Below are 18,254 nucleotides of genomic sequence, written 5' to 3' on the forward strand. Positions count from 1 at the left end.
GAAGATGGACTGACCCAAGATTGCGTTGTAGGGGGATGGGTGGCAACCACCAGGAAGGTGTGCTCAAACCAGTGTTGGGCTTCAACCCTTCTACAACTAATACTTTAATCCACCCTAATGACCTCACCACGTCTCCGTTGAAGCTGATGAGCGGTACCTCTGTTGGCTACAAATCCTTCCTCTCAAGTTGCATCTTCTCGAAGGCCTTGAGGAATAGTGTGTCTACCGAGATCCTTGAGTAGACCAGAATCCGCTTTACCTCAAAGTTATTAATGATCATCTTGACGACAAGGGCATCATCATGCGGATATTGGACCCCGCGAGCACCATCCTCGGTGAAGTACATGACTTCCTCCACCTAAGGGCGCTTCGGCGGGTTCTCGTCCTCCTGCTCCAACTCCCGAACTGCATTCTTCCCCACCGTTGTATTGCAACATGCTATGATGGAACCTCTGGTGATCATGTTAATCACTCTACGTATCGGCCTCTCTGGTCTTGGTGGATCCCGAGGTGGCTTGTCATGATCTCATCGCCTACTCGATTCAGGGGCTTCCCTAGGCTGGTCAGCAGGCCGGGCATCTCTCTCGTCATGCTTGATAAACTGCCTAAGGTAGCCATGATGGATCAACTCCTCTATCTCATCCTTCAAGATCTGGAAACTCTCCATGTCATGGCTGATGTCACTATGGAAGTGGTGAGGTCACCTCTCATCCTGGGCGGCCATCTTACATACTTCATTGTCTTTATCTGCATTAATATCTTGCCTCTTTTTGCATTCAGGGTGGTGTAACTTTGAGTCTAAACTGGTGGTGTTCTGGATCGCCAATCTAATCTGGAACTCCGATGTGGTGATCTACTCTTTCTTGGCGATTTTCTTTTCCTGTCGCGAGGTGACCAGCTTCTCTTCGGTGACTTACTTCTTTGCCACTGCTTGCTATTCCCCGCTTCTTCCTTTGGTCGCTTTCTCTTCCCGAACAGTTGCAACTCTAAACAGGATCCTAGTGCCTCCTAGGGCTGTTCACAGGTTGGGTTGGGTCGGTTTACTGGCATTTTCCAACCGACCTGACATAGTCGGTTTACCTAGAAATGAAACCAAAACCGACCCTTTACTAAGTAAAACCGACCTGGTCATTTTGATTCAATTTGGGTCAGTTTGGGTCAGTTTTGTGAATGATTCTCTCGGTGTGAATGGTAAAGGATTCAAGTCTAAGAAGCGAAGGCTGGATGCTTGGAAAAAATGATTTCTATGGAGAATATTGAAAGATGAAATTGTGTTCTAAGAATAAGAAGCGCCTGATCTTTGTCCTGCAGCTCTAATAAGGAAAATTAGCAAAAAAAAATTCAAATTTTAATGGATTTGGGTTTTGATAAGAAAGGAAATGAGTTGAATTTCAAGGGGTGGGGATTCTGGGGATTTAATAAATGAGGACCTCTAAAAAAGGGAAAGCCTCTACTATCCACTCCGGATCTCTATTCTTGGTTTCTTGTTTTGTACGGTTAAGTAAGAGGTAGAAAGTTGAGAGTTGAGAGTAATGATATCAACAAGCTCATTAGGCTGAAATGATTAGTAAATAATGAATAAAATATTAGCAGAACAGAAGGATTTGTGATTGTAGGAGAAACCAATGTGTCCAAAATAGCTTTTTTATTTTATTTTATTTTAACTTGGATATCTATCTAAACATGATTTCACTTATACTTGAAGGCTATTTCTCTTCAAACTTAATCCTTTGATCAATATTACCAACAATCCATGTTATAGAAACATGCTTTTTTTTTTACATTTCCATTTTCTCTCCCCAGAAAGATATTGAAGCATCAAGAACCTGATTTGGCTTCCTTCTTTTCCTCCTAGAACATACTCATAGCTTGTTGAGCTACTCCTCTTTGTCCCTATCACAACATCACTAGCAATCAATTCATAATGGCTCTTAACAGTTGTATCCTTCTCTCCCACTATTTGTATTTAGAGAAAATGAAAGCCTCTCTTATTGAATTGAACATCACTAATGTCTAATAATAAAGCTTAAACAGTTAAACTTATAATTGAACAAGTGAATATCACTAATAAAGTAATAAATCCATCTTGGCTTCTAATAAAGCTTCTAATTCCAATAAAGCTTAAACTTGTAAGTTGTATTGAACATCGCTAACTTTTGGATTTAAAAACAAGTGTCAAGCAAGGTTTAAAAACATTCATAAACTGAACATCATTTCAGCCATCCAATGAAAAATTAATGACCAAAGTTGTTCATTAATCACTAATCCAAAATTGCTTGCAGCCATTCAAAAACTAGGTGGCCTAATGGACTTTGGAACTTCATGTTTGAAGAAGAAAGGCTGCCATGCTAATGACTCAACTGTCAAGAAACAAATAAGAAAAGTTTGTTTTAGATTGTCACATTACTTGGAAAATGAAATTTTAAATTGTAGAAAAAAAATAATTACACTTGTAAAGATTATTAAGTCTTACCAAAACATCAATCATCATCACTTAATTACACTTGTTCCGTTGTTCCTATGAATTCTATAACAAAGAAACAAATATTAGTATGTAACCCAAAAAATTATATAAGCTATAAATAATATCATGAAATAAATTTTATTCACAAGCTCACAAATATTACCTAATTCAATTTTTTCATATTTTTCCATTTCATTCATAGATTCTTGAACATCAATTGGGATTGGTTTGGATCGTAACCAATCTTGGCCACATATAAGAGTCTCCATCAATTGGGATTCACAAGCTCACAAATATTACCCACTTGTGCTGAATGTCGTTTTAGAAGCAACTGTAGAAATTGGCATGGCCAAGACATCCTTTGCTATTTGAGAAAGTATAGGATACTTTTGAGAATTCATTTTCCACCAAATCAAAATGTCAAATGAATCACTTGGCTTTTCACAACTCTCTAGCAAATACCTTGCAACCTCAGATTTACTTTCTACATTGTCTTCACTTTCTAAGTGTTTTGCAAATTAAGATGCTAAGAATCTCCATGTATCCTCTTCATTATCATCAAAATCCACCTCATTAGAATCTTTACTTGAACTTGATCCTTCATGTCCAGCATTAAAAATTGAATTGCATTCATGATCATGATAATGGTAACATAAACGATTAAGAATTGCCTCTACTCTTTCAGTCATCTCTCTAGCCCTCAAACTATCATATATTTGACCAAAACAAAATTTCACATATTTTAATTTGTAACAAGGATCCAAAACAATGGCAACATATAACAAGAAATTCAGATTTTCAAGGTTCTCTCAATATTTATCAAACTTTCATTTCATGCGCGCTGCCACAGAACTCAAGAAATTGTCTTCGCTTCTAGACAAACGAACCAACTTAATTTGTAATGCCACAAGTTCATGAAAAAATGCATTCAGTGTGATATAAAGAGATCCCGAAAACCGCAATGTTACATTATAGAAAAGCTTTAGGAACTTCACAAAACATCTAGCATTGTCCCAATCATCATAATTAGGAGGCCCAACATGCTTATTCCCTCTTCCTTTCCTATTCCCACCTCCACTCTCTTCATTTTCATCCTTATCACCGCCTTCAAAGTATAGGAGATATCTTGGGTCATCCTCACCTAGCTGGTCAAAAGCTCTTTCAAAATTTTCAGCAACTTCCAACATCAAATAGGTAGAATTCCACCTAGTCTCAACATAAAAGCATACAAGATTCTTATTTTCTATTTTCTCCTTCTCAACACACATTTTGAAAGTTTGAAGCCTATATGGAGATGATCTCACATATCTTACTGCATTTCAGATTTTGAGAATAGACTCATGTAAGTCTTCCAATCCTTCTTTCATTATCAAATTCACAATATGAGCAAAATATCTTAAATGCATGAATTCATGTTCTAAGATGGTGCATTTTCAATCCCTAGTTCTTCTTTTTAAATATCTAATTGCACCACCATTAGAACTTGCATTATCAACCGTAATTGTAAAAATTCCATCAATGCCCCACTCTAGCAAGCAATCCTCAATAGTCTTACCAATTGTTTCTCCCTTGTGATTAGGAACTTGACAAAAGTTTAAAATTTTTTTGTTCAAGTTCCATTCACTATCAATCAGTCAAGCACATATAATTTAAATTTTGGATTGACGACCAAGTATCAGTGGTAAAACATATACATTGATTTTTCATTACTTTTTGCAGTTTCATCTTCTCATCAAGAAAAATTTTCATACAATCTCTAGAAACTGTGATACAAGATGGGATTGTAAACTTAGGTTGCAAAGCTCGAGAGTAGTTCTTAAATCCTTTCCCTTCCATGCAATTCATCAATTATAACCATTTTAGCAAGCTCCTTTCTAGCTTCCTTAACACTAAAGGCCACTGCTTTTAGCTTACCAGTAGTGAGACCATCTTCTCCTCCTTCATTTTTAGGCTCAAAAGACAATGTATTTTTCCTTTTATCAACCCTATAGAGATATTTCATACACCGTTGCTACAAATGACTCCACACATATTACTAATGCCATGATTTTTTGTTTTAATATATATTTCAGATATAATTGGAAATATACGTATTATACATAATATTTCAGAATATTTTTTTGGAAATATATTTAAAACCAATATATATATATACATAATTCAGAAATATACATATTATATATAATATTTCAGTGAGAATATATTTATTAGAAATACATTTAAAACTAAAATATATATTTCGGAAATACACATATTATATATAATATTTCAAAATATATTTTCTAGAAATATATTTAAAACTGAAATATATATTTTAGAAATATATATATATATATTTAAACAAAAATATATATACAAATATACTGAAATATATATTTTCTAGAAATATATATCTGATATATTTCAGAATATATATTTTTTCAGATATTTTGGCTTTTATGCAAAACCGAAATATCTTTATTTAACAGTTTTAAATATAAAATATATATTTAAATTAAAACCGAAATATATATTTAAATAGATTAGGTTTTTCATACAAAATTGAAGTTTTTTTTGCAAACATATCAGAAATAACCGGATTTTTTTCAAAGCTTAAACTTAAACAAAACACAAATAAAATATATCAACTTGTAACATGCATTAAATTTTAAAAATATTAAATAAAAAAATACTAACCTTTGAATGACTGAATGTGATGCTTGTTGCTTGAGTCTTGAGAAGTTGAGAGTTGAGACTTGAGTTTGAGTTGAGAGAATGAGAAGATGGGAGAGCCAAGTTCGAGTGATGTTTTGAAGTTGAACAATGAACTTGAAATTTCAAAATTTTGATTCTTGAGAGTCAAATTGTATTAGAGAAAGAAGAGTGCTTGAGTTGAGGGGCTGAGGGTGGACCAAGTTACCAAGAAAAGAAGAGTCAAATTGTATTAGAGAAAGAAGACTGAAATTTGGAAATTTAAAGAAGGCTTCTAATCTAAGAAAAAAGGACACCTAATTGTAATTGCCTATTTGGTGTAAAGGACCTTAGAGAGTAGGATCCTTTCTTTAAACCTTTCCAAAAAAATGCACGAAGCTATCAAGCTAATATTTCTAAAGGAGGAAAGGTGTAGGGAGTAGGACTAGGGATTCCTTGTCTTGCCATGCTTGCCATTAATGGCATTCCTAAAGAAAAGACTAGAAACTAAGTTAGGTTGTAACTAGGATAGAGACAACCTAGCTAAGTAATAACTAATAAGTAACTAGAAACTAAGTTAGGTTGTAACTACTAACTAGGAACTAAGTTACAAACCATCGGTTTATGCTTTTTTGTAATCCAAAACCGACCAATGCTAAAGAAAAACCGGCCGATTCGGATTGGATCAGACCGGGTTGGTCGGTTTGGTCAGTTTGGGTCTTGTTATGAACAGCCCTAACAAGAGCAAAGAATCACACAATAAGCCCAAAATCTGGTCGGAAGTGGCACCATTGTCGGAAAACACGAGAAGCAAACAAAATCCCCTTGAAGTAAACTTGATTAAAAGGGCAAAACCAATCTTCAAAGAAGATCATATATAGACCATCCCCAAATTAACGGCTGAAGTGTTCAAAGGAAAAACAAATAAAGTCCCAAGGCAGACCCTAAAAAGTGCACCTCACACAAGCAACCAATACCAAATAGAGAGGTAGGGCTGTTCACGGGTTGGGTTGGGTCGGTTTACTGAGATTTTTCCAACCGACCCGACCTGGTCGGGTTACCTGAAATTGAAATCGAAACCGACCCTGTGTTAAGCAAAACCGACTTGGTTGGTTTGAGTCAGGTTGGATCGGTTTGGGTCGGTTTCGGCTCTAAGTTCAACCCTGGTAATAAATTGAAATTTCAAATTTTTGATTCTTGAGAGTCAAATTGTATTAGAGGTTGTGCTTGAGTTGAGGGGCTAAGGGGGCGGGCCAAGTTAGAATAGAAGTTATCAAGAAAATAAAAAGTCAAATTGTATTAGAGAAAGAAGACTGAAATTTGTATATTTTAAGAAACTTTCTAATCTAAGTAAAAAAGGACACCTAATTCTAATTGTAATTGGTTGCCTATTTGGTGTAAAAGACCATAGAAACTAGGATCCTTCCATTCTTTTCTTTAAACTTTTCCAAAAAATTCCTTGTCTAATTGTTTTACAAGACTTGCCATTAATGTCATTTCTAACTAGAAGACTAGAAATTAAGTTAGGTTGTAAGTAGGATAGAGACAATTTAGTTAAGTAGGAACTAAGTAGGTTGTAACTCTAATTAGGAACTAACTACTAAGTCGGTTTGGTTTGGATCGGTTTCGGTTTTCAGACATGAAAACCGAAACCAACCCGAACCATCAGTTTATGATTTTTTACAACCCGAAACCAACCGGTGCTGAAGAAAACCCGGCCGACTCAGGTTGGATCGGTCCAGGTTGGTCGGTTTAATCGGGTTGGATCTTCTTATAAACAGCCCTACAGAGATAGAAAAATGAACAGATTGAACAAAGTCAATGAGGAGTAGAACCAGAGATATGAAATTATCTCCACGGGCCTGGATCAAAACCGTCACAGGAATCTCTCCAATCAACGCTGATAACAGTAGCACTGCAAAGAATCTCACATCCTCAGATGTGAGAGAGAAATGTTCACACAGGAGTGTGAGAGAGAAATTCACATCTATAGTTGTGAGAGAGAAATCCCCTCCCAAGAGAGAAAAAGAGAAATCCCCTCCGAGAGAGAAATTACCATTATATGACTTAATAAAACTTGTAAACAGTAAATATTGTTCTATCATATCAAGTTAATTCTGGCAAGTTTCCATCTCACTCTCCTCAAACAGGGTTGTAAGTTGTAACTCGTGCGGTTCAACCCAAGCCCAATTCGCCCCAACCTGAGTTTTTGTAAGATTTAGGCCTAAACTTTCGGGCTGTGGATTCATAAATTTATTTAAACTTGACCAATCTTTCCAAGTCCAATTAGGTCCAATCTGCACAAATTGCATCCCTATGGCTTTCACCTCACAATCACATCACTCACCATATTAAAATTATGCAAAGGAATGGATGGAATATGCCCAAGTGCATGTTATTGTAATGTCAGACATTTCTGAATGTTGATATGAGTTCCTTCTGCAATTGGAGTTTTCTAGCCAATATTATAACCCCTGCCTCGATCTTCCTTCACATACCCATCCAAAAAACTTGAATAAATTTCCCTTTCGCATTTCATTGATATGGGTTAGGTACTTAGGTTTAATTACTTTTTAAAAAACAGGAAGTTATTGAAGTAATATTCTCAAAACCTAAAATAAAAGGCATCTGAATCTGCTATGCACAAGAATGCCACTCACAAGGCATCAGGAACATCTCCCCATGAATGACAACATGCAATTACGGGAGATGTTCCTGATGAGTGGCTGTAGTGTCCTGTGGGTAGCAGATCCAAATGCAAAATAAAAAGCAGGTGTGATTCTAATTCCTTCATTTTGGTGCCAAGTGCAATTCTATTTCCGTGGTGAATGACAAGAGTAAAAATAGGGTGACTATTTTTTTGTCAAAATTTAAATAGACGTGACCCAAAGCCCTCAGTGTAAAATGTCAATTCGGGTCAACCCGAGTTGTACCCCTAGGTATAAACCGAAAAGAGTTTTGAGATATAAATGGGTGACTATTTTTTTCTGAGTACGACTGTATTGAACCAAAGACCCCAAGTTTCATAACAAGCAAGGCAAGTGGATACTGTGTCAATCTGGACCGTGCACTCCTATGTTGTTGCATCCCACCAATGAGAACAGATCAAGATTGATATGAATAATGTAAATTGGGCAGGCATTTCATCTCTACAGATGCAATTATGTTTCTTTGTTTTTGTTTTGCTTTCTTTTTTTTTATGTATGGAAAAACAAAAGCACTCATGTTAGTGAAAACCCCCTTAGTCCACATATTTTTGAACTCAATAATTGATGTTGTTACACTTCATGAATTGGACAAGTTGTACCGGATCCGACAATCTATACACACAAATGGTCAAAGAACCCAAGGTGATTTTTAGGGGAGTCCGACGCTCAAGTTTGGGTGAGCTAGGTGAGCTAGAGAACAAAAAAGCTAGAATGCCGGATAGTGTGAAGGATAGTTTGGGTGGCATGCTTTTAAATACCTGTGTTGACTGCGCTTGGGGACACATGGCATTGATGTAAAGTCCGTTCAAACAATCATCAGTCTTTTATTGGAAATCATGAAATAAAGCATAAAAATACGGAGATGTTCCTGATGCAAGGCTGTAAAGGCTGTTCGAACGGGCTTTGCACTGGCTGAAGCCAATCTCGGCGTTGAGGTTGCCTTCAACTGAGGTTCCAAGAATGTGTTCCACACACAAAAATGTAAGACAAGGAGTGTAATTCATTGAACTCTGCTCGATGATCGGTGTTCACCCAAGGTTCAAAGTATCAACACGTATCGGCCCGTATCGACTGATACATATCGTTCTGGCACCCCACCGATACAGCCTGACCGGTTCAGGGTGTAGTGAAGACCTAAACCGACTCCCCTGAACCAGTTGGCAAAAAAAAACCACCAAAATGAGTATTGATTCGCCCAATACACCCATACCGACATATCGAACGTATCGATATTTTGAACCTTGTATTCACATGCCCCCGGTCGTTCGAGATTCACAACATGCACAAGTGCTCATTTCTTCGGCCAACATGGATCCGCCACATCACCAACCTCCATGTCAATTGAGCTTGGGGCCCATCATATAGCACTGTTTGGCCAAGTGTCATTGCACGTCATTGTACACGTGGTGGCAATTCAACCGGGGTGATTCACGAGCCACCAATAACACTATAGAATTTACTTGTGATCGTGTTTTGTTTTCTCTCATGGAGATTGAAAGCTCTATTAGAGGGTTCTAAATTAGCTTTTGATTTGCAGGTTTACACTCGAAATTGAGGGAAATATGCTCATTGTATCTGAGTTCCTGTTGGATGATTCTCACAGTCATCCTTTTTCAATACCCAAGTGTTAAATTGCAAACATGGTCACAGCATCTCAGAACCCTCAACATGTCCTCAATGTCGAAAGGCCTTTGAGCTTTGACCAACCCTCCTCCAAAGCTCTCATTCATATCTTGTCTTCCTTTACTGACCAAAACGATAATGGAAATAAAAAGAAAAAGAATTGGCTCAAGTGATGGATCAATATATAAAGCTCAATTGAAATATTACGCAAATAGTTCATATTTTTATATAGCACTGGGTCACTATCTCCAAGTGATAACAAGAGGCAAAATGGAGAAGAAAAATAGTAAGACAAAATGGAGGAATGAAAGAGTCCTCAACTCCCGTTAGAAATTCTAGATGCAGAAAACACATATGGTTGATGGCTATCGTATCCATTTATAGTATAAGAGTTAAGACATCACAAGGCAGTTTCTCAAACAATAATAACAGATATTACGAACATCACCAATAAAATCTATTAAGGGTAACACTAGTAACAACTAGCGAAGGCAGACCTACTCTTCGAGTTCCTGGTATTGCTTCATGATTTCTGCACATCCAGGGAGAGGCTGGTCCTTAATGAAGCCCAAAGAGTTGGCGTAACGGTTGTCCGACGCGATTCCATTGCCGCGGGTGAGGATTACACGAGCACGTTCACGGCCTGGCTCCACTGCTGAACAGTCATTCTGGGGGCTGCTCACAAGAACTGATTCGCAGAGTTGATCCTCGTGGTCTTCTGCGACCTGGATCTTGTATGACCCAGTGGAATCCGTCACACCGTCAACGCTGAAGAGCAGGTTCAGGGTGTCCCTGTCTCGGCATTCCACTCTGACCTTTGCACCTGCCATGAACAGACCACGTTAATCGATCCATAGACGTTATTTTTCCATCTTATTCGTTTTCAAATAAAATTGCTTCCTGGGTATTTGACATCAATCCAGGACTAAAAATCTTAACTCCACCCTCAACTGAACTATAAAAACCCCTAAATTCAAATATTCATAGCACACCCAAGGATAATGCCAGTTTAAAAGGTTCCTTGTGTGAGACGAAATCTGAGGATGAGTTTAGAAAAAGGGTTCGACATCTGCCTTGCAGTTCGGTTCCCGAAAAGGAATCAAGTGATCCACGAAGAGGAGAGGGTTTTCTTTTTTCTTTGTGAAATTTTACTATTTTAGCTGGGGCGAATTTCTTAAACTATTCGTACTATTTAGTTAATTGAAAAATTTTAACTTTATTGTTCAACTATTGTGTTAAATAATCCCTACTATTTTTGACAATTAAGTAGCTTTACCCTTGCTGTTAGGATCCCTTAATATTCCGTCAAAATTATTACACATGTGACATCACATGATGTATAATATTTTTTAAAACCCACTATTACCCTTTGTCTCTCTTATATATAGGTGTAAATCAGGCCGAGCCACCCGCGACCTAACACGGCCTGGCACGATTTTGGACCAGCCCAGCATGGCACAACACGATGGCTAACAGGCCATGTCAGGCCCGGCACGAAGGTCCGTGTCATGCTGGGTCGGGGGTTCAGGGCCCATGGGCCAGCCCGGCCTGGAAATTTCAAGCTTGGGCCTGGATTGTGTTCAAGCCCGATCCAAGCCCGAGCACATATCAAGCCCACAAATTTTAGGGTCGGGCTTGGGCTTGATATTTCAAGCCCGGCCTGGCCCGCATATATTTAAACTTACACATTTTGTGTATAATGTATATATATGTATACATGTTATTTTACATTATATTATATATTTTATATATAAATATTATAACATGAAATGTATAATTTATATTATATGTAATATTTTATATTATATAATATATAAAATAAAAGTTTATATGCATGTCATTGAATCAGGCCTGGTCCAGCCCGGGTCTGTGTAGACCTAGGCTAGGGCTTATGTTATAGGCCCAAAACCCTGGGCCGAGTCGGGCCCGGGCCTAAGCTTTAACCCTTATCATAAGTACAAAGCACGGCCCGAGCCTAACCCATGATCAAGCCTAGCCAGCACGGCACGGGACGGCCTGCCAGGCCCGTAACGAGCTGCGCTCGGCCTACCTGGGAATATAGTCGTTGGGCCCCCCTCCTAAAGGGGCACAACGACTAGTTTCAACTTTTGGGGGGTTTACAGAAATACCCCCCCAATAGCTATAAACAGCCATATTAGGGGGGTATTTCTGTATTTTGCTTATGGAGGTTGAAAAAATGACAAATGCTCCCCCCAACATCTATATAACAACTAGTTTAGGGGGCATTTTGGGTGAAGTTATAAATAACTTTGGAATGACCAAAATACCCCTCCCAACAACTAAATAACAAATAATTTTTTAGGTATTTTGGGCAATTGAATTATGTTCAATTCCTATAAACAACCCTATCCTCCACCATTCTCATCACACCAATTCAACAATTCTCTTAATTCTCTCTCTCATACTCATACATTCTCAATTATCTGCAATCTAAGAAATTCTGATTAGTTGATTGTCTGATTCTGCATTCTCCAATTCTCAAGTCTCAACTTTATCGAAGTTTCGACTTTTAACAAGAAGGCTTGCTTAACCAACTCAAGTATCTCAATTCGAGAGACTTGGACGTTGAAAGGCTTTAACCGTTGAAATCAAGTTGGGATTTGAACCGACAATCCGAGTAAGTCGAATTAGATTAATTTTTATCTTTTTAGAATTAAAAAAATGGCCGACCCTTCTCAAAACTGATTCCCCAACATGTTCACCATGAATGACATTCAATCACATCACGTTAGTATTAGTGTTAACACTAATGCCGATGCGTTTAATGTCGATGGAAGTGGAACTTTCACCCTCGATAGTAGTGATACTAGGGGAGAAAGGAGGGCTTCTAAGCTAAGTAGCCCGGTTTGGAAAGTTTTCAAAGTAGAGAATATTGAGAAGGGGAAAAGGGTCATTTGCCAAAATTGTAGGAAATACTTTAGTTATTGTAGCAAAGGTAGTACGGATCATTTGAGAAGACATCTGCTCACACATGAGCGAGAGGAAGATGAAGGAAGAGAAACAACCCAAACACAGATTGGGAGGGGAACTAGTTTTGGTGTTTTTAGATATTCACAAAAAAAAATGAGACAAGAACTTGCTAAGTATGTACATGCAGAACAACCATTTATATTAACTGAAGATCCAAAGATAGAAAAATGGTTGCATAGTTCTATAAACCCACAATACAAAAAAGTTTCTAGGAATACTACGAACTGATGCTTAAATTTTTTTTATTCATATAAACAAAATTTAATTTCTTTGTTAGCAAATCTTAATTCTAAAGTTGCAATTACTTCAGATGTTTAGACATCCAAATTTAATATTAGTTATATTTGTGTTACCGGCCATCTCATTAATGAAAATTGTTTTTTATTAGTTTTGATAATGATAGCAATAATGATTCTGCAATAAATATTTTAAAATCTCAATTAAAACCATGCCTAAATGGTAAATTATTTCATATTAGATGTGCATGTCACATCTTAAATTTATGTATTCAAGATGCCTTGAATATTATTTCAAATCATATTTCAAAAATTAGAAGTTGTATTATATATATAAAAAGTTCAGAGACAAGAAAACAATAATTTAAATATTTATGCAAAAATTATGGTTTAAAATATAAACATTTTATATTAGATGTAAAGCATAGGTGGAATTCTACTTATGCTATGTTAGAAAGTTGTATATCTCATAAATAAATTCTTTCTGATTTTTATAATTAAAAAATGCCTAATGAAATATGATATTTGAGGAGGACTGGGAAATGGCAATCTGTATAAAAGATTTTTTAAAACATTTTTATAATGCGACAAATGAATTATCTGAAATTTATTATCCAACTCGTTGTAATTTACCGTATCAATTAATGGTAATTAATGATTGTTTTGCCAAATATCGAAATAATCCACGATTTCAATGTATTGTTGAAATTATGAAAAATAAATTTAAAAAATATTGGAAGAACATTTCTTCCCTTTATTATTTAGCTACAATATTAGATAGGATTAGGAAAGATGGTTTAGATATTTTACTTGAAACACTATAAAACTATGAATATTAATATAAGAAATAAAAAAGAAGAAATTAATAATTTATTATTTAAAATGTACAATTTGTATGAATCTGTATGCTCATCTTCTTCTAACTTTGAGCCCAATAGTAGAAGAGAAATTTTTTTTTTATTTAATAAGTAAAAGATAGAAATATGCTAGTTCTACAACAAGTTCATTTACCGAACTTAATTTTTATTTGCAAGCAAATTTTTCTAATTTAGGTAAAGTATTAAATAATCTTGATATTTTAGTCTAGTAGAGTGAACACTCGAAAAATTATCCGATTCTCGCCACCATGACATGTGATCTACTAACCCCTCTGGTGTTTACAGTTCCATCGGAGTCTTGTTTTAGTACAGGTACCAAGGTGTTGGATGACAAAAAAGGCTACATGAATGATGAGAGCATAGAGATGTGCATCTACTTCAAGGATTGGCTAGATGTAGAAGATAGACTACAAGACAAGACAGGGCAATGATATAACATCAAACATTTCACCCAAAGCAGATGAAAGCCATGAATTCATGAATTTGACTACTTGTAGATTTTTTCATTTTTTCAAATTACTGTAAAATTTTTAAATTTTATTTAATTTATTTGATATATTTTTTTAATTTTTTAACAATGTAATTTTGTATTTTCAATTTGTAACCATATTGTATTTTTTATATTTTATTAATTTATTCCATTTTTATATTTCATTCATAAGTATGCAATGATCCAAATCATTGTATTTGTAATTCACTAATTTGTACCATTCAAATTTAAATGAAATAAAATTCCTATTTTTCTTTTGATTTGTTATTCCATCATTCTTATTTCAATTTGGTTATGTATTTTTTTTTATTTATGTATTAAATAACTTAGATTTCTCATTTCTTAATTTTTTAAATAGTTCCTAATTCCTAAAGTTCATAGTAAAGTTAAATATTTTAGTTTTATAATTTTACTTAGAAAATAAATCAAAATTTTCAAAAATAAAATAAAAATAATGCAGCCCGATTCGGCCTAGGTCCAAGGCCCGCCCTGTGGCCCAGCCTAGCACGATCCAAGCCCACGGCACAGCTTACAGCCTGGCCCAACCCAAGCCCGCGTGCTGACACAGCACAGCACGGGCCTTGGCCATGTGTCATGCTAGGCTGACCCCCAAGATTTCCATTGGGGAAGACGGCACAGCCCGTGGCGGCCCGCGTGCCAACCTGGCACGGCCCACTTTACACCTCTACTTCTATAAGCTAGATAAGAATCAATGCACATGAATGGGATTGTTATGCCTATTTTTAGGGCTGTTCACGGGTCGGGTTGGGTCGGTTTACTGAGGTTTTTCCAACCGACCCGACCTGGTCGGGTTACCTGAGATGGAACCAAAACCAACCCAGTGTTAAGCAAAACCGACCTGGTCGGTTTGAGTCGGATTGGGTCGGTTTCGGCTCTAAGTTCATCCATACCCCCATGGCCACCTAGCTTTCTGGAAATATATTTAAAACTGAAATATGTATTTTAGAAATATATATATATATATAAACAAAAATATATATACAAATATTGGAATATATATTTTCAGATATTTCAATTTTTAGTTAAGTAGGAACTAAGTCGGTTTCGGTTTTCGACAACTCGAACCATCAGTTTATGAATTTGTACAACCTGAAACCGACCGATGCTGATGAAAACCTAGCCGACTCGGGTTGGATCGGTCCGGGTTGGTCGGGTTGGGCCTTCTTATGAACAGCCCTACCTATTTTTATATCCAACGTTTTAGAGAGGAGGAAACGCACGAGAGAGAGAGAGAAGGGGTCTCCGCAGAAATCCATGGCACTAAGTGTTCCTGATAGGGGAATTCGAATGGCACTAAATGTACACAAAGGGGAAGGTCTTTTTGATCATCTAAGGTGGCGATATGAGAGGGAGACGGTGAGTTTTGGGGAGACAGCGAGAACAGGAGAGGGTTTAGGAATGGTGGAAGAGGCAAAACCAAAATACATAAAGAGGGAAAGATGGGTGGCGATTGGCGAAGGGGTGAAAGGAATCGGTGAAGGAATGAGGATCAACACTGAGATGGGAAATTATGGAATTGATAAACGATGGCCGAGGAGTCAAGAGGAAGACGAGAAGACTTTGAGCTAGGAGTACTTCTCAGGAAAACCGGAAATCAGGAGTGAAGACTGAAGAGTAAAAAAAGCAAGCTGGACTCGTGTGTAAAAAGATTTGAAAAAGAAAAACCATAGAAACAGTATGTGTCCTCGATTCATAAATCAAAATCACCAAACAACCATAAACATAATAGCCTACGTAAGCTGACTTGAAACGAACCAGCAAACAACCTAATACGATTCAACTCACCCTCTTTAAATGCAAAACCAACACTAAGGATAAAGCCAAAAAGGGCATTTTCTGAACTGATTGGCAGTACGATTTTGTGTTGTATGCTCCTAAACCGGAAGAAGTGTATGCAGTGTTAAAGATTTTGTTGCAGAGATCTACAAGATGCTAAAGCTGGGGTTGTTCTACGAAAAAAACCAGATCTAATAGCAACCAAATCCTCAAGCACAATAGAAGAGACAGCAAACATAAACGCGCCGTCGGATGGAAAATGGAGACGGAAGCAGAGACAAAATTGGAAACGAAGACAGAGAGAACAGTAATCTATTTCATATTCCTAAAATTTTTTATTTTCAAAATTTGAAGAATAATGAAGCACAAATTTGATATTTCGTTTTACTTAAAAAGACAATACGTAAACAGAAGGATACACTGAATCAATTAATTAAACCATAACAGTAGTTTAAGCAATTTGCCCTTATTCTAATTATTATAATGGCGGAATCCTAGACCACTTTTCCCCTTCTGCCCCACAATACAAACGGTGCCCCCAAAAAAATCAATGGAGCCAACGACTAGGATCTCAATCTCATAACGATGGAGAGATTTCTTTCTCATTTATATCTAATCCTTTAGAAAAAAAAAAAATCTAATTTTTTTAGAGCGCCCCGTAAATGGATGGATTCGTGTTAACATGCAACCGGTGGCATATAGGGCCTAGACCTGAACTACCGTCACTGGTCTGCGATTGTAGGGGCACGCTAAGGTACTTGTTCTGGTAATGATAACTATAGTGGAAGATATACCCACTTACATAATAAGCTAAAATCTAATCTTATTAGTTTAATTACAGAGCCATGGAACCAGATTTTTTCTCGCGTTTCAAGGGTGAAAAAGAAAGAAAGAAATCGGCGGTAACGGCAGGGAGATCTGAGACTTGAGAGATACCTGGAATGTAAGTGGTGGCCGATGTCTCAAAACCAGCGCGGCAGTTGTCACAGTAGACTTTGCCAAAGACGGTGAAAGGGTTTCTGGCAGGACGGGCAGCGGCGACGAACGCCGGCAGGACGCAGAGAGCAAACAAGAGAAGCAGTCTGGCCATGGTAGTAGGTTGCCTTTTGTCTATGAGTCGCCGAGAACAAGCAGAGAAAAAAGGGGCAATACAACGGAGAGATAACTTCTCGGACGAAGAGTCGTAAGGAGAGTTATATAAGGATAGATAAGACGACGGGCGAGTTGAGTACCGGAAAAGAAAAAATAATAATAAAGTGAAGGAAAAGGAGTGACAGACGAAGTAGCTGGCAATTGTCGGTGTTCACATGTAGGGGTTACAGAGCACTGCCACTAAAATGGTGGATCATTAATTTCATTGTGTGGGGTCTCTCACTCCCTCTTCTCTATTAGAGAGCCTTAGCTGTTGCTTTTCCATTACGCGGAGATATGAGGAAAAAGGAAACAAACATAGCAATAAACGCCTAAACGGAATATCGACGTCGACTCGTGCCGTGATTTTAGGAATGGGGTTCTTTTCTTTCTTCTTCCTTCAAAATTTTAACGACTGTTTTCTTTTTCTTGCTTTTTACTTTTTTACTTTCAAATTTAAACTTTGATGGCTGAATAGCTCGAATTGGATTATTTGATCATTTCTTTTTCTTGCTTTTACTTTTTTTACTTTCAAATTTGAACTTTGATGGCTGAATTGGATTATTTGATAATGGCCGCGTAGTAGGTGGGACCCTTTAAACCATCATATAATCACCACCACCGCAAACAAAGACAAAAGTAGGAATGAGAAGGAAAGAAGGAAAATAATGCGAATAAAACACACCAGATGGCTGAGATTAATAATAACTTTAGTGTATAGTTGTTGGGTCTGGGGAGATCATCTAAAAAACAAGAAAAGATTGCATTTGCAGTTCGTGTATGGTAATAATTCTGATAGCACGCGGTGTGATAAGACAGTGTGGCTGTGGCATACATTTTGATTTTATGGCCCAACCCAAAACCCATTTGAAAAATACACACCATACTCAAATCTTTGCAGGGATTATTTGGGTTGTGATTTTGAACTTCAGGCCCATCTAGCGGAAATAAAAAATAAAAGAAAAAATAGGTTTGGTTGGTCGGGTTGAGGACCAGCTCACATAGCCCTCTCCCCCTCTAAGCCTAATAATATATATATTTATATACATCATAGTTTATATGGGGTTCAAGTATTTTCAACCCTCCCCCCCCAAATCGAGGGTAAATGTAATTGTGTTTGGCCTAGCTGAATTGGGTCAGCTCAAACAAGAGGAGGGGTTGGTCTTTCATTTGATTGCATCCTCAAACAACATTTGAGAAATGAGGTCTAACTGGTAAGGGTGTTAATGGACTGGTTTTGGATTGAACCCTGTTCAGTCCAAATTT

At 37.0% G+C, this 18,254-nt stretch overlaps 1 protein-coding gene across 1 annotated transcript; it reads right to left on the bottom strand.

Moving 5' to 3' along the window:
- Window positions 1-9,752: 9,752 nt before the first annotated feature.
- Window positions 9,753-17,214, bottom strand: LOC104605938 (pollen-specific protein C13-like). Its single transcript, XM_010270898.3, has 2 exons — window positions 16,794-17,214; window positions 9,753-10,288 (listed from the first exon to the last, which is right to left on the bottom strand). The coding sequence occupies exons 1-2, from the start codon at window positions 16,945-16,947 to the stop codon at window positions 9,963-9,965; spliced, it is 480 nt and encodes a 159-aa protein (XP_010269200.1). The 5' UTR covers window positions 16,948-17,214; the 3' UTR covers window positions 9,753-9,962.
- Between the last annotated feature and the right edge of the window lie 1,040 nt (window positions 17,215-18,254).

This window comes from Nelumbo nucifera, chromosome 1, assembly GCF_055504915.1.
Source record: "Nelumbo nucifera cultivar China Antique chromosome 1, China Antique-T2T, whole genome shotgun sequence".
Taxonomy (NCBI): domain Eukaryota; kingdom Viridiplantae; phylum Streptophyta; class Magnoliopsida; order Proteales; family Nelumbonaceae; genus Nelumbo; species Nelumbo nucifera.

What these genes read in the sequence shown, in the direction of transcription:
- LOC104605938 (XM_010270898.3), bottom strand. Translation starts at nt 16,947, where the DNA reads ATGGCCAGACTGCTTCTCTTGTTTGCTCTCTGCGTCCTGCCGGCGTTC. An exon ending in GGCCACCACTTACATTCCAG is followed by an intron (nt 10,289 to 16,793) that starts GTATCTCTCAAG and finishes TGTTCATGGCAG; the next exon opens with GTGCAAAGGTCAGAGTGGAA.